Below are 15,315 nucleotides of genomic sequence, written 5' to 3'. Positions count from 1 at the left end.
TTTCCACATCAACTCATCGCTGCTCAGCACAGTATCCTTGTTGATAGATATTCACTTCTCCTCAGGTGATTCAGGAAAGACCATGTCTGAAAACTCAAATACCTAATAATGATCAAGTTAGGAATAACAACGAGATGAAAACTCTTGTATTGCCTCTTGTTGGACTTATGAGAATCTGAACAGCCTGTGCTCTTTATTTTCCAGAGTTTAGAACAGTAGTCTTCTGTGTTTAGTTTTGCTCTGGTTATATGGTGACAGTGTGTCCTCTTACATCAGGTTAAATCTTACTGTAGCACCCTGTCTTTTGTTAACAATACCTTTCACCTCTGGTTGGTGGGTGCGTATCAGAGCTGACAGTAGGGAGTATTTCCTGATTACTTAACTATATGTGTGCCAGGGTTAGGGCTTGGTTCTTTAGGCATGCTAGCTCACTTTAGCCTCACACAAGCCTAGATAGATAGTATTATTGTTATTTTATTAATACAGAAATAGAATCTCAGAGAAACTAACAAATTTGCCCAGGAGCACAGAGCTAAACAGTATATTCAAGATTTAAACCAAGTCCTACCTCCAGAGCCCATGTTTTTCATTACAGTAACCACACAGTGTAGAGCAGGGGTCGGGAACCTATGGCTTGCGAGCCAGATGTGGCTCTTTTGTTGGCTGCATCTGGCTCACAGACAAATCTTTAATACAAAAAATAATAACATTAAAAATGTATTACAATCCATTTATTTCCTACTGCTCATGTTCATGGTTGCGGGTGGCTGGAGCCAATCACAGCTGTCCTTCTGCACAACACCAAATTTTTATTGGATAATGCGTAACATACATGGGTCATTGTATGGCTTTCATGGAATTACATTTTAAAATATGTGGCGTTTATGGCTCTCTCAGCCAAAAAGGTTCCCGACCTCTGGTGTAGAGTCTAGGATCATCATAAGAACTAAGCCTGGAATAAAATTCAGGACATTCCTTGTTTTTATCCTGCATTGCTCCATTAATATGAGCATCAAAGATTATCTTGATGGGAAAGAGCATTGTTATGTTTTAGGTTGTTGCGGGAATGGGAAACTGGAGGAGGATAGGATGACAGAAAGATGGAGCAGCCCTTGCACTTTGCTGGGATTGAGGCAAAGGATATTTGACTATTGTGTAGATGTACAGTGAGCCTCAAGGGAATCTAGCTTTAGTCCAGAAGGCTGCAGTAAGCCATCTCCTCGGGTCTTAGCCCAGCTGCCAGGGAAAATCATCTACTTGATGCTTGAGAAAAATAAGAAAAGTTTCTAGAAGAGTCAATGAGATCAAATTCTTTAAAAAAAAAAAAAAAAGAAGAAACAAAAAAGCCACCAGCTGAAGAAGATGAAACTCTGAATCCTGGCACAAGGATTGGTACAATGAGGTTCCTTACTTTGTATGGGGCCATCACTGATATTCTGTTCATCAATTATTTACTGTGCACTACAAAGTACCAGGACTGTACAGGGGACTCTGGAGCTAAGAGTGAGGCCTTGGGAAATTTATAGGCTGATAGAAACAAAATAAGGACAGGCACCTGCAATATCAAGTGGAGCAGGGGCCATGAGCGAGTAAGCCATTTCAGTAGAAGATATCAGACTGACCTCGGTTTTATTCTGGCTCACCATTAGGATGATGAACAGGTCATCTTTTTGACTCTGGAACTCAGTTTTTTTCATCTACAGAGATACTGTAGCTTGCAGGAATATTGTAACAGCAGATGTATGTAAAATACTTGACAAGTATTGGTAGACTTGAATAAATGGCCACCACTTGAAGATTAAGTCTGCAAGTGCCTGATCTTCCTTATTTGCAGGAGCTAGGTATCTCGAACCTTGCTGTAGCTGGTCTGGGGCTTGGGCTGAGACCCCAAATCCCAGGGAAAATGGAACTCATTTCAAATAAGCAGCAAGTTTATGAGTCAAGTGGTCAAGCAGAAGGTAGGGGCCCAGGGCAGGGACATCTGACGGTAGAACCCAGGCCAGGCTCCAGCTTAATATCCAAGGGAGTCATGGTAGCGGGCTCGGGGGAGGAGCAGGTCAGGGCAGTCTGGAGTATCCGCTCTCTGAGCTCCTCCACCTTCCTTTCAGGTTAGCAGTTAGGGCAGGAAGTGGTATATCCGTGTGGCTTTGAGGTCCCTACAGAGACTAGACAAGAGTAATCACTGTCCCAAAAGAGTGGCCCTTCTGGTAGTAGATGTGTGAAGGGCACCTGCCACGGAAGCAGAGGCTCAGAGCTCAGGTCGTGGGTTTTCCACTGTGAGCATCGAGAGAAACCAGCTTGTACATCTTCTAGATCTGCATGCTCACTTATTAATTGGGATGGTTTTCATTTTTATTAGAGATAACATTTGTTTTGAATGATTATTTTTAGAAATGTAGAAAATACAAATAAATCACCTATAATCTCACCATCCAGATGTAACCATTGTTAATATTCTTGTTGTGTTACTTCGAGACTTTATTCTGGTGCATATCAATATACATATTCTTGTTCATTTGAATAAAATGGGATTAGATAATACTTAATGTTTTGTGAGATTGTTTTTTCATTTAAGATGTCATTGCCTGTTTTTAGCTTCTATCATTTTAATGGATGCATGGTATTCTATTGCATGGAATTTATACAATTCCTCACTGTGGGACATTTACCCTTTAATTTTTGGCTCTTATAAATTTTGTGAGAAACAATTTGCCAGTAAGTCTAAGAAGATACACACAATTCATCAATGAAGTAGATTACTAAGTCAAAGGATAAGCAGAATTCTAAAGGTTTTTTGGTTTTTTATTTTTATTTTTCTGAAGTTGGAAACGGGGAGGCAGTCAGATTCCCACATGAACCCGACCGAGATCCACCTGGCATGCCCATCAGGGGGCGATGCTCTGCCCATCCGGGTTGTCGCTTTGCTGCAATCATAGCCGTTCTAGCGCCTGAGGCAGAGGCCACAGAGCCATCCTCAGCGCCCAGGCAAACTTTGCTCCAATGGAGCCTCGGCTGCGGGAGGGGAAGAGAGAGACAGAGAGGAAGGAGAGGGGGAGGGGTGGAGAAGCAGATGGGCGCTTCTCCTGTGTGCCCTGGCCGGGAATCGAACCTGGGACCCCCGTACGCCAGGCCGACACTCTACCACTGAGCTAACTGGCCAGGGCCAGATTCTAAAGGTTTTTTATTTCAACAAATTGCCCTTCAGAAAACTTGTGTAAAATTGGCACTCCTACTGACAAGTATGTACAAACATTCATTTTCCCAAAGCGTCAACAGCAGTGGATAATCCCATGAGAGGGGATTGTCACTAGTTCTGTAGATGAAATTGCTATAGCTGTTCTAATTTTATGTGCCGTTGATTTATACAGGTAGCCTCACCCTCACACCAGTCCCCTTAGGTTTGCCATTCCTTCCTTCCTCCCTGATGGTGGTTTTCTGTTGTGCAGCATTGCTGGGAGCCTGGTGTATTCCTACATCACTTTCTCTGAAGAGCAGCTGAGCAAACAGTCGGAGGCTAGTAACAAGCTGGACATTAAGGGAAAAGGAGCAGTATGACCAGAGGATTGCTTCGACGACGTAGACCCAAGATTTTGATCAACTTGGAACACTGGCAATTCTTACACAGATACTGAGGTATCTTGATTATGGAGAAAATACCATTACTTTGCACTTATACAATCTAAGGATTGATTGCTGCCTTTTAAAATTTTATGAAAGAAACTTATAATTGACTTTATTTTAAATATGCCATTGGAATTAATTTATATCAAACTGGAAAATGCACCGGGCTTTTTAATTTATTTTTCTTCTGTGCCGACAGTGAAACATCAGTGTTTTGAAAACATTCTACTCCGTAGTTTGATATCCAGGTGTCCCTGAGAGCTGCATCCGTCCGTGCTTCCACCGGAGCCTCCTCATTCAAGTCGCTGCTTCATCCAGAGGCAGTGTTAGGCTGCCTTCTGCTGGAATGCAGCAGAGTGTCTGAAACTTCTCTCTGTAGAGTTTTAGTTTGTAACAATTGCATTTTCTTTATAAAGTTGTCATCACTGCATTTGTCAAACATGACGACTTTGGCACTAAAAACAAATAAGCGGGGCTTTGAAGTGCATTGCTTTCCATGTTGGCCTTCCTGAGAACTCATGGACCAGTGGAGTGCATTCCCTGAGTATGTGCTGTGTGCCCTCTTTGCTGTGTAGGATGGGGGTAATGCCCTGAGGGAGGAAGTCGGCCTTTTACTCATGGACTTATCTGTCTGACCCATTTATTCAACTAAAATGTATTTAGTATGTAACATGTGCCAGGCATTGTGTGGTACAGAGATGTTTTTTTGGAAGTAGCTGAACGATCTTACTGCTGCCCTGGTGACAGAGTGAGACAAAGAACTTCTATCGGTCCATTCAAAAGAGGTATCAACACGTCTCAGAACTTTTTCACTTTTCAGCAACTGCAAACCTGTAAATGGGGGGTAGAAGCACCTGCCCTGCCTAATCCACAAGTGTGAAACCAGGTGCTCAGTGTGACGTCAGATGTATGTGAAGCGCTGCATTTTGTGAACCATGCGGCTCAGCCCTTCCCTGGGTGAGAATGGCAGGCAGGACATGTGACTGCTGTGTATTTCCACGTACTTCCCCTTTCTGGGTCTGTTACTCCTTTACCCCTCTGAATCATGACAATATATGACTTGGTCTTATTTTTCTGAATGTGTTGGCATGAGGGGAAGGGTTGGTTAGCTGTTTCTGTGTCATCAAGGATTGGCCTTCCTCTGGCCTCAGTGTCAGTGTCGGCGTCACCTTCCTTTCTCTGTGAGGGCGTGAGCGTACCTCTCTCCTGTGCTCACTCCCACCTACGTTCTATGTCCTTTGGCTCACTTGGTGAGGACTCCAGCTCCTCCCAAGACCAGTGCTGCATCCTGGAAGAGCAGCTCTGAATGGGCATTGTCTGAATTGCCTCTTTGGGTGGGACAGGGTGTTAAATTAAACACAGTCCTTGACTGGGCTTAGACATATCCATTGACTTTGGGGAGGAGTGCTCGCTCAAAGCAGCTGTGCATTGGGTGTACAGGAGGCTGGGAACCTTTGCACTGGCACATACACTACCTTCTAGTTCATGGAGTTTAGAATCCACTGGGCTCCTCTGACCTAAACAGTGAGTATTTCTGGGCCTCAACAGGGGACCTGGAAGGGTTTGATTTGTTTGTAATAATGAAGAATTATATTGAAATTATTTTCATATTTATGCTTTTCTGTTATTTTGCTTTGCCTTTATTAAAGCCTGGCCAGTGGTGCTGGGTCCCAAGAATTAGCCTCACAGCCAACTTTCAAGTTATAAGCTCCACATAAGAGGTCCTAAGGCTCACGTTTTTACAGTATCAGCTGATCTGAGGAAGTTCCAGTGGGAGAATAGGACATTATCTTGTGTAAGATGGTTCTATTGTCTCTGTTTTTACCGATGAGAAAACAAGATTCAAAGAAAGCAGGTGATTTGCTAGTAAGTCTAATTTATGTTCTTTCCATTGAACCATGCTGCCCTTAACAGCCCTTCTCGGGGAGTAAGGGAACAGGAATGCTAGCTGGGGCAGCTTGAGCTCTTTCAAGGAGGCAAACGGCTGGTTGAATTTGGAGTCAGAGAGGAATAGGCTTTGCAAATCGGGGAGAATGATGGATCATTCTATAAGCCACAGCTTTTCTCTACCTTCCCGCTGGCCTCGGTGGATATGCACACCTGGCCGTGACTGTTGCCTGCCGCTGCTTGGATATGCCCGTGTACAGTGGAGAGCACTGTGAGAGCTGATTGCAGCAGTTGTTCATTAGCTTCACGAAGGAAGGAATTTTGACATTAGAAATAAATTGTGTTGTAGAATTTCTCATCATGAAAGGTCTTTGGATGTGTTTAGAGGTGTTGAACTAGAACTCTACCAGGAGTTGAACTGCTTCTTGGGGTCAGGTTCCCTTGAAGGTCTATCCTCTCTCCAGATTTATCTGAGAAACTCATGTAGAGTTAGCGCTTCACGAAGTGCACATGATCTCAGGGCCCACAGCTTATGCTGAACTTTGACCGACTAGACGTACTATGACAACTTAGAGCTTCTGCCCTGTGCATGTTCTGATTCCTGGGTGCCCCCCTCTGACGCCACCAACATTCCAAGAGAAGAGGAAACAGCCTGGGGAAGCTGGAGATTGAATAAACTTGCCAACCATTTTTGGAGTTTGTTTTAATTATGTGCAGGCTTGTACATTAGAAATCTAGTACACTAGAAATCTACCTAGTCCTATAGCATCGCCCAGAATGTCTGGATTTTGCCCCAAGGTTGATCTCTTACAAGGTCCAAAGTTCTTTGAAGTATTTATTACCTCCTGGGAGGAAAAAGAGGCAAGAGAGAGTTAAATCCTTAATTTGACTTGTGATACAGATGAGCTGTGGCTGGCGAGAATTCTGAAAGCCAAATTCTATGACTTATGGCTTCTCTTTTTGAGTTAATGACAGTGAAGTCCTCTTTGGCCGGTTTACTTTTAGTCAGTGCTAGATTGATTCGGATAATCCTGATTGACGAGCCTACACCTTGTCAACATGTCAGGTAATTTTTCATTACCTCCAATGACTGTTGAGTATGAGTCAATCATTTGTAGGATCCAACTTGCATGTAGATTAAGTTTTCTGTAGTCCTGTTGTATGAGGAATCTGGAAAGTTTAGGTCAGTAAAGCTGATACAAGATCTCATGGAAGGAATAATAATTTTACATTTGACAGGTTTGGAATCATACCTACAAATTTGAGCCTGCCTTTGATTTTATTTTCATGGCCTCATTCAGTGAGCAAAGATTTACTGAGCATCTCTATTGTGCCAGGCATTATGCTAAGTGTTTTGTTTTAGGTGGCAAAATTATACTCAAACTGAGATTGTTTTGCTTGTATTTTACTCACTCATATGTTCACTGTGGGAATTATAATAATTTCCTAAGCCAGTAACAATATAACATATTCTAAAGCAATGACAGATTAATTACATTATTGTTCCAGGCATGGGAAGATGAAAGAAATAAAGTCACATTTGGTTGAGCTGTACCTTTTTTACAAGGTTGGTTCTTGGGAGAGACAGCTTAATCCACAGGGCGATAGCTGCCTCCCAGCGGCCAGCACGGAGCAGGAACTCACTTGTTGCTAGAGCAGTTTGCTAGGGAATGATGGCACTGCTATTGGTGGGCAAGATGTCCTTCTCAGAGAGGCTGCTGCAGCCTTTTGTCACTTCTATAGGAGTCACCATTACCATGGAGGGGCTAGTGTTCAAAGGGCTTGGGAGAGCTGTTTAGGTCAGCAAAGGGTCGCCTTGCCCAGATAGAACTCAGAGACCTCATTAACCTCTTCACAAACATTTAGATAGTCTAAATGTCCCCTTGCCACAGTTATTTTCTCGTTGGATTTTTTTATTGATAAGCTTCCAGGAACACCCCTCAGCCACTGAGGTGATGTCATCACAATACATTTTACTTCACTTTTATATCAAAACAACTTGATTGTTGTCATACACAAGTAGATTTGAAATCGTATCAAACCGATCCACAACACTAAGCTCTGGGTAAACTGAGATGAAGAGGAGGATATGGTTCTCATAGTTCTTTACAAGACCTAACTGAAAACAGGTGAAAGGAGTCTGGGATTTGAGTGACAGCTGCCAGCAGTTACCAGTATTCCCAATTAGGGCTGCCCCACCAATAAAGCTGAGCTTTTTTGTTGTTGTTGTTAACCTAAGAGGACTTCTATAATTCACACTAATCTTTTGGTTCTGAGATGTGCCAGGCCATTAGAATTCCAGGACTGCCCAGAGTTCCTCCTCCCTCTACTGTAGGGATTTTTGCTTCCCCATAACTTTGTATTATCCGTTCCTCCTTATCAGCAAAGTTGTAATTTTCAAAATAAATGAGGTATTGGTGCTACACTAGCAAAATGCCTAGTACATACTAGTCACGTGGCAGGTTTTGTTACTGTCATTATTTTATGGTGAGGCTTTAGGCAAAACAAGTTGCTTAATATACGCTTCTCAAGTGCTAGAGGCCTGGACAGTGCACATTTCTTGAAAGCTGGGCCCCTGTACTTTGCTTCCCGAATGTTTAAATAACAGTTTTGTTCAGAGTCTTCTTTTAATACCTACTGGATATAATTGTGGCATTGTGTGATGCTGGTGATCTACCTGCTTTTAAAAAAGGATGAAATCACTCATATTATGATGGTAAATTTAAAAAAACAAAAATTATTTTATCTTAAAGGATGATAATTGCACTTCGGGATGGCGATTCAGTTAAAACTTTCCCTTTGTCACCTAATGGAGCTTCTGTGTGGGCCCGTCAGTCCCCTCCCCTTCTCTGAATTAAATGCGTGGACAGCGTGCTGCCTCTGTCTGGGTTCTCAGCTGGTGTTTGTGAATCTCTGGCTCCATCACTGACCTTGCCTTCTAGTTCTAGTTAGGGTGCCACCGCATCATGGAATGAGGAGATAGTCTATGGTGGGTTTTTTGGTTTGTTTTTAAACTTTCTTTTTTGAAAATCTACTGGTTAGATTTATTGTCTCACAAAAATGTTTGTAGAGATGATTTTGTTCATAAATGTTGCTTTCTCATGCTGATGATCAACTGATTTTTGTCTACAAATGTTGGCCTATTATAGTATTTTTTTAATATAGATTCTATTTACCAAATGACCATTTTAGTGTTTTTAAGAGGTATTGAGGATTGAAATATGTAAATCAGGTGACATAAACATGATAATTATGTACCTAAATATTTTTGTAAAGTTGTCAAATAAATGGTTTTTCCTGACACATGTATCTCCCACATTATGTTTTTCCTTTCATCCATTGATGGGTGCTTGGGTTGGTTCCACCTTTTGGCTGTTGTGAATAATGCTGCTAAATATGGGTGTCTTAGTCAATCTGTAATCGTGCAGAAACCTTATTTTCCTTAATCTGGCCTTTTGATTTTTCTCCTTTGACTCAAACTGGCCTCACCTAGCACCCTGACTCACCCACCTCCCTCTCCCTTGCTTATTAAACCCTTAGGACAATGAGGTTCTGGTCAGCATCCTTGTCTTAGAGACAAGGTCCTGGGCCTATTGACTTTTGACAGTTTTCAATCAAACTAAACATAATATCTTGGCCTCAGTTGTGTTTTAGCTCTGGATCCAGGAAAGCAGAACAATCCCAGAGAACAAATCCTTGCAAAACTGGGCAGAACAACTCCATGGCTGACATCAGGACTAATGCAGTGATCTGACCCCTACCTTATCACCACCTAGTCAGTAGAGACCACGACCCTGACTCTATTAGTCATCATCCTCATTACCTAATTACCTCTCAAAGGCCCCATTTCCAAATACTATCACATTGAGGGTTAGGGTTTTAACATACGAATTTGGAGGGGACACAAAATCCATAGTACAGTGATACCTTGAGATACAAATTTAATTCGTTCTGTAACCAAGCTCGTAAGTCAGTCAACACGTTTCTCACACTGCCCATACTGGACCTGTGCGCCAACGCGCCAACTAGCGGCAGCTTCCTGCATCACGACTGGTATCTCGGAATTTCGCTTGAATCTCCAACAAAAATACGGACTGAATCGCAGCTCATATCTTAAAAAAAAAATTTGTATGTTGGTCCATTCTTACCTCAAGGAACCACTGTAAAAGCTATGCAAATATGCTTTGAATTCTTTTGGAATTGCCGGGCCATATGGTAAGTCTATTTTTAATTTTTTGAGGAACTGCCATACTGTCTTCCATTGTGGCTGTACCAGTTTACATTCCCATCAGTGGTGCACAAGTGTGTTCGTTTCTCCACATCCTTGTCACCACTTGTTTTATTAATAATAATCATACTAGCCTGACCAGGCGGTGGCGCAGTGGATAGAGCGTCGGACTGGGATGCGGAGGACCCAGGTTCGAGACGCCAAAGGTCACCAGCTTGAGCGTGGGCTCATCTGGTTTGAGCAAAGCTCACCAGCTGGGCCCAAGGTCGCTGGCTCGAGTAAGGGGTTACTCGGTCTGCTGTAGCCCCTGGTCAAGGCACATATGAGAAAACAATCAATGAACAACTAAGGTGTCACAACAAAAAAATGATGATTGATGCTTCTCATCTCTCTCCGTTCCTGTCTGTCTGTCCCTATCTATCCCTCTCTCTCTCTCTGTAAATAAAAAAAAAAAGAAATGGACATGTTTAAAAAAAAATAATAATCATACTGGTGGGTGTGAGATGATATCTCAATGTGATTTTGATTTGTATTTCCTTAATGATTTGTAGTGTTGAACATCTTTTCATGTGCTCATTGTCCATTGATATTGTTTCTTTGGAGAAATGTCTATTTGAGTTCATTTTTTAAAATAGATTTTTTGTTGTTGAGTTGTGAGAGTTCTTTATATATTCTGAGTTTTAGCCCCTTTTCAAAGATATTATTTGCAAATATTTCTTCCCATTCTGTAGGTTTCCTTTGCACTCATATTATGTCCTTTGATGCACAGTTTTACATTTTAATGTAGGGCAGTTTATCAATTTTTATTTTTGTTGACTATGCTTTTGGTATCATATCCAAAAGATAATTGCCAAATCCATTGAGGTTTTTTTCTACCAAGAGTTTTATAATTTTAGGTATTACATTTAGGTCCTGGAGCCATTTTCAGTTAGTTTTTGTATGTGGTGTGAGGTAAGGGTCCAACTCCATTCATTTGCATGTGAATATCCAGTTTTCCTGACACCAGCTGTTGAAGAGACTGCCCTTAAGGTATGTGTTTTAATCAGCTTTTAATGCTTTCATTTAGCCCTTTGCTGGTTTCTTGTCTTGCTTGGCTTTTGCACTCAGGGCTTTTGTACTGAGGACACCACAAAAGAGGCACTGTTGAGAGAGGCAGAGCACAGAGCTGGTTTGTATGTCCACGGCAGGGGAGCCAGACTTCATTCCTGCAGCTCTCCTCACATGTATTGCTCATCCCTCCAGCCAGCCAGCCAGCCAGACTGAGCTAAGTGGGCCAGCACCCTGCCTGGGTCAGAGGCCCAGGCGCAGCCATGTTTTACACATGAAGCTCAGTGAAATAGTTGTCCAATGTGGCTGTGAAACCCACATTCAAATCCTAATCCATAAAAGACCTTTGCTCTTTGCCACCATACAAGATTCTTGTTTCTTCTGGTCTGCTTATAATAGACTTGGTGGTATCAAGGTCACCACAATATGACTGTCAAATGGATTTAAAACTTAGGGCTGAACTGTTTGGTGGTTGATTAGATCTGAGGAGGCAAAGCAGCCATGCTTTTCCAGCTGTGCTGATGGTGCCCTCTCTTGTGGTAACAGCTGCCACTGGAGGTAAACAATGGAAAGCAGTTTGCTTTCCAAGAAAGAAAAGCGCTGTTACTTCCTGAGGGCTACTATGTGCTTTCATAGTTAGACCTTTTCATGCCTTTTCCCCGTACAATACTTTAAATGGTGGCTTAAGCAAGTCTAAGAGATTCTTCCAGCTTGCCCTAATAATAAATTTAAATGTGTACTGATTCCGAAATGCTTTTTTTCCCAAAGAATTCCAGATAACATGCCTATAATTAGAAGAATGCAGTCTGAGATTATCAGGAATGCCTCCTCACATCTGCTTATCCTTAAGGTAATTTGTTAAATGAATATTTTTTGAGGACAGTATCTACAAATGATGAGAGATTCATGAAACTATCTGAGATGTATATAAAGAATGTATGGGAGGAAGTCTCAATCTGCCTGTGAAAAGTAGTGGAAAAATTCTCTTGGAAAAATGGCATTTGAGCTGATTCTTTTTTTTTTTAATTTATTTTGACTTTTTAGAGAGGGGAAGATGGGTAAGAAAAAAGTCAGAGAGGGAAAGAGAGATTTATTGTTCTACTTATTTATGCATTCAGTAGTTGATTCTTGTATGTGCCCTGGCTGAGGATTGAACCCACAGCCTTGTCCCTTGGCATATTGGGATGACGCTCTTACCAACTGAGCTAACCAGCCAGAGTTGAGCTGATTCTTTAAGGACAATTAGGATTCAATTAAGATATTGGAGCCCTGGAATGCTACAGGGCTGTTACATCTGCTTCTGTCTGGAATTCACTCCCCCTTCATGCCTCTATAAGTTCACACCCTCATCTCTGTGGGCCTTCCCTGAGCAGCCTGGCTGAAATGACCCCACCACCTTGTTCCCTGCCCATGCTTTGTCTCCATCGTACTAGTCTCCTCTGATCAGATTTAAGCTTTAGGAAGGCAGAGATGTTGGTCAGTTTTGTTTACTCTCGTATCCCTGGGTACATTGTAGGTACACAACAAATACTTCCTGAATGAATAGTGAGTAGCCGATTAATAGCTACATTTTTTGAGTACAGCAAGGCAGAAACATGGCCTCGTCCTCATTTTAGAGCACGCCAGCTGCTGATTTGAATTGTATCCTGTATGTTTGGTATTGACAAATTAATCTTACAGATTTGACCATGCAGGGGCCAGGCAGGTCAAAAATATGAATCTGAATGAAAGTAATCAATATATACAATAGTAACTGGTAGGACTTGTGGTACTAACCTACTTAAAAGTATTCAACTTAAAAGATACCTGCCAGCTAGATTTGGTCCGCTGGCTACAAGTATGCCTAAATCGAGGACCGGCTATGGAGCAGATTTGCATTATAGCAAGACCACTGAGGATGCCATGCAGATTACCGTCGGGTGGGGGTTGGAGCAGAGTAGGACTGTCCAGAGAACTGTATCAGCTAGAGAAGGCTGTTGGACAGTCCTGGTGAGAAATACTGGGGCTCTAAATGGTGGTTGTGAAAACAACAGAGAAACAAGATTTGAATTATTTGAAGAGATAGAATTAACAGGATATAATAAAATGTTTCTACTTATTTATAAGTAAAGCTGTGATGAATTATTATAAAAAAATAAATGTAATATCTTCAGAAGGCCATTTGAACCTCAGAAAACCAAATATGAACATTTCTAAGGTATTTAATTTAGGTTTCCAAGTGTTTTCCAAAAATACTGGAAGTGTAGCACTGCCCGCTCTGCCACAGTACAAATGATCCACAGAGCGTTTGCTACATGATGGACACTTCTTAGCACCCCATATATGGATAGATTGGAACCCTCTAAACAATCCTTTAAAGTAAGTCCTGTTATTATCCTTATTTTAGTGATAAGGAGACAGGCACAGGAAGGCTCCATTCTTGGACAGTGGTAACTATGAGACAGTCTTTGCTTTACAGAATATAAATTTGCCTCCCTGTAAGGCCTACCTTTTCCTCTTGAGTTCATGGAGCTGCCTAGAACTGGCACTACTGTGTAATGTCTAAGTATAGAAGAAATGCCAAGTTACTGTTATTCTTTTAGATCAAGTTAGAGTAGTTTCCATCCTGCCACCTAGCAGGAAATTCATTCCCAGTCCTCAAGTTACACAAGATTCAAGGGAATTGACTGTAGCCTGAGAACACAAGAGGTTACCTTCTTGTGCTCAGCCCCTTCCAGTCATTTCTGGACATCTGAGTAACTCGGGAATTCTTTGAAGGCAGATGGCACAGTGACAGTTTCTCCTACTGGGAAGTTCCAGCACCTGGAGTCCAGCCTGTCTACACCTGCGCAGGCTTTCCTCTGATGTCTGGCTCGAGACTTGCATTCAGCTTTTCTCAGAACCTACCGACTTTACCCCCGACCCCCAGTTTAGGGGGCTTTTCTCCTTTCTAGAACTCAGACTTGTGGAAAACGCTAGCATTTGGTTGTTTATAAGTAGCATCCGCTATCAACCTTCAACAAACATTGTCCCTGAATGCAAAGATCCAGCTTTGGAAAACGTCTGTACAAAATCCAAATCGTTGCAAAGGATGAGTCTTTCACCTTCTCTAGGTGGCTGTTTCTCCATTGTAAATTGGGAGAAACAATGTCAGGATTGGTTTACAATGAATATTTAGCACAGTGCTTGTACCAGCTATCAATTATGCTATATAATTTTATTTGCAACAGGCTTGTTCTAGCTGCCTAATTACCATTCTTCTGTGACCAGCACATGCTCCTTTTGAGGGACTGCCTCCCCCCCCCCCCCCGCTGTTCGAGCCAGATGACTACAGAGGAGCTGTTCCTGAATGAGCCACCAGCCAGAGGCAGGGATCAGCCGGCTACAGGGCAGCTAATAGTAGTACTTAGCTTCCCTAGCGGTGGGAACCAATAGGCCAAGGGGGAAGCCATGGCCCTAGCCATAAACACATAATTATAAAAACTTAAGTACCAGGAAAGAAAAGGACAGCTCAGTAGGGTTGTTAAACTTTCACATTTTCCAATTTGGGGCTTCGGGTTTTCCCTTACGTAAAATGAGGACTGAGTGGGAGACTCGACTCCACATCTGGGCTTTGGCAGGCTCCTCTCACCCAGTTGCTTCATTTACACCCTTCTTGTAGGTTCTGCAGAAGGCCCAGTGTGCAGGGTCCTGGAGTAGCTACTGTACATATCGAAGCACCCTGCTAGTTTACTTTATCTTCCTGTTTACATGCCTCTTTGCCAGATACATAGCAAAACAGAAGAAACTGGCATCAGCTGTCCCGTGCACGCTGGCAAAATTTGAAGGCTACTACAAACGCGCAATTCTGAAATCCACAGTGCTCCGAGAACCATGTTATTTCTTGAGTTTGTTGCCAAACTCATTTGGTAGCAATATTTGACCTGAAATTTGTATGAGTATGAATACATCTTATTGGAGGTTCTATTCCCCGCTATGGATGTTTTTAAAAATATATTTCCTCTTTAAAATCTGAAAATTTTCTGGCCACAAGGGCTTTAAATAAGGGATTGTAAACAATAACTATAAAGTCATTATCTAGTGCTCTCAGGAAATTTTCCTGTGTGTGATTCTATAATCCCAACAGCCTTGTAATGCTGACACAGTGGGTATCTTCCATATTTTACCAATGAGCACTTCAATGGTTTTTGTTTAGTACAAGATTACAAAGTACTGGCCAAATCAAAAGAAACCTTGAAATGTGGGATGGAATTTGGATGAGTGGAAGGCAGAGGTGACATAATATAAAAAGGCTGTAGGTTTTACATGTGAGGGTTCTGAATACCGTACACATATTTAGACCATCCCTGGGTTGAAATGAAAGTACAGCATGAAGTCGAGTCAGAGATAAGGAAATGCAAGGCCAGGCACTGTGGGAGCTTGACCTTTTTGTTCTGAAATGGATATTCATAAGTACTGATAACAGTAACGTGGGTCCAAACATCACATTAAGCCCACTGCTTTCCCTGTTGGCCTACAGTGTACCTTGTTAATACCAGCCTTGATATTAAATG

The 15,315-nt window shown here is 42.1% G+C and overlaps 1 protein-coding gene across 2 annotated transcripts in view; it reads left to right on the top strand.

Moving 5' to 3' along the window:
* SLC35D1 (solute carrier family 35 member D1) overlaps positions 1–15,315 on the top strand; it is an 89,722-nt gene that overhangs the window by 59,125 nt on the left and 15,282 nt on the right. The window contains exons 12-13 of one of the 2 annotated variants that reach the window (XR_010750267.1): positions 3,447–5,145; positions 11,552–11,633. Coding sequence is in view for 1 of the 2 variants with exons in the window: in XM_066376536.1 (XP_066232633.1) it covers positions 3,447–3,555 (109 nt within the window). In the remaining variant the exon portion in view is untranslated. Of the gene's footprint in view, positions 1–3,446; positions 8,810–11,551; positions 11,634–15,315 lie in introns of those variants that run through there. The other variant, XM_066376536.1, reaches the window with a different exon arrangement.

This window comes from Saccopteryx leptura, chromosome 3, assembly GCF_036850995.1.
Source record: "Saccopteryx leptura isolate mSacLep1 chromosome 3, mSacLep1_pri_phased_curated, whole genome shotgun sequence".
In the NCBI taxonomy this organism is placed as follows: Eukaryota; Metazoa; Chordata; class Mammalia; order Chiroptera; family Emballonuridae; genus Saccopteryx; species Saccopteryx leptura.
This window is presented reverse-complemented; position numbering and strand designations above follow the sequence as displayed.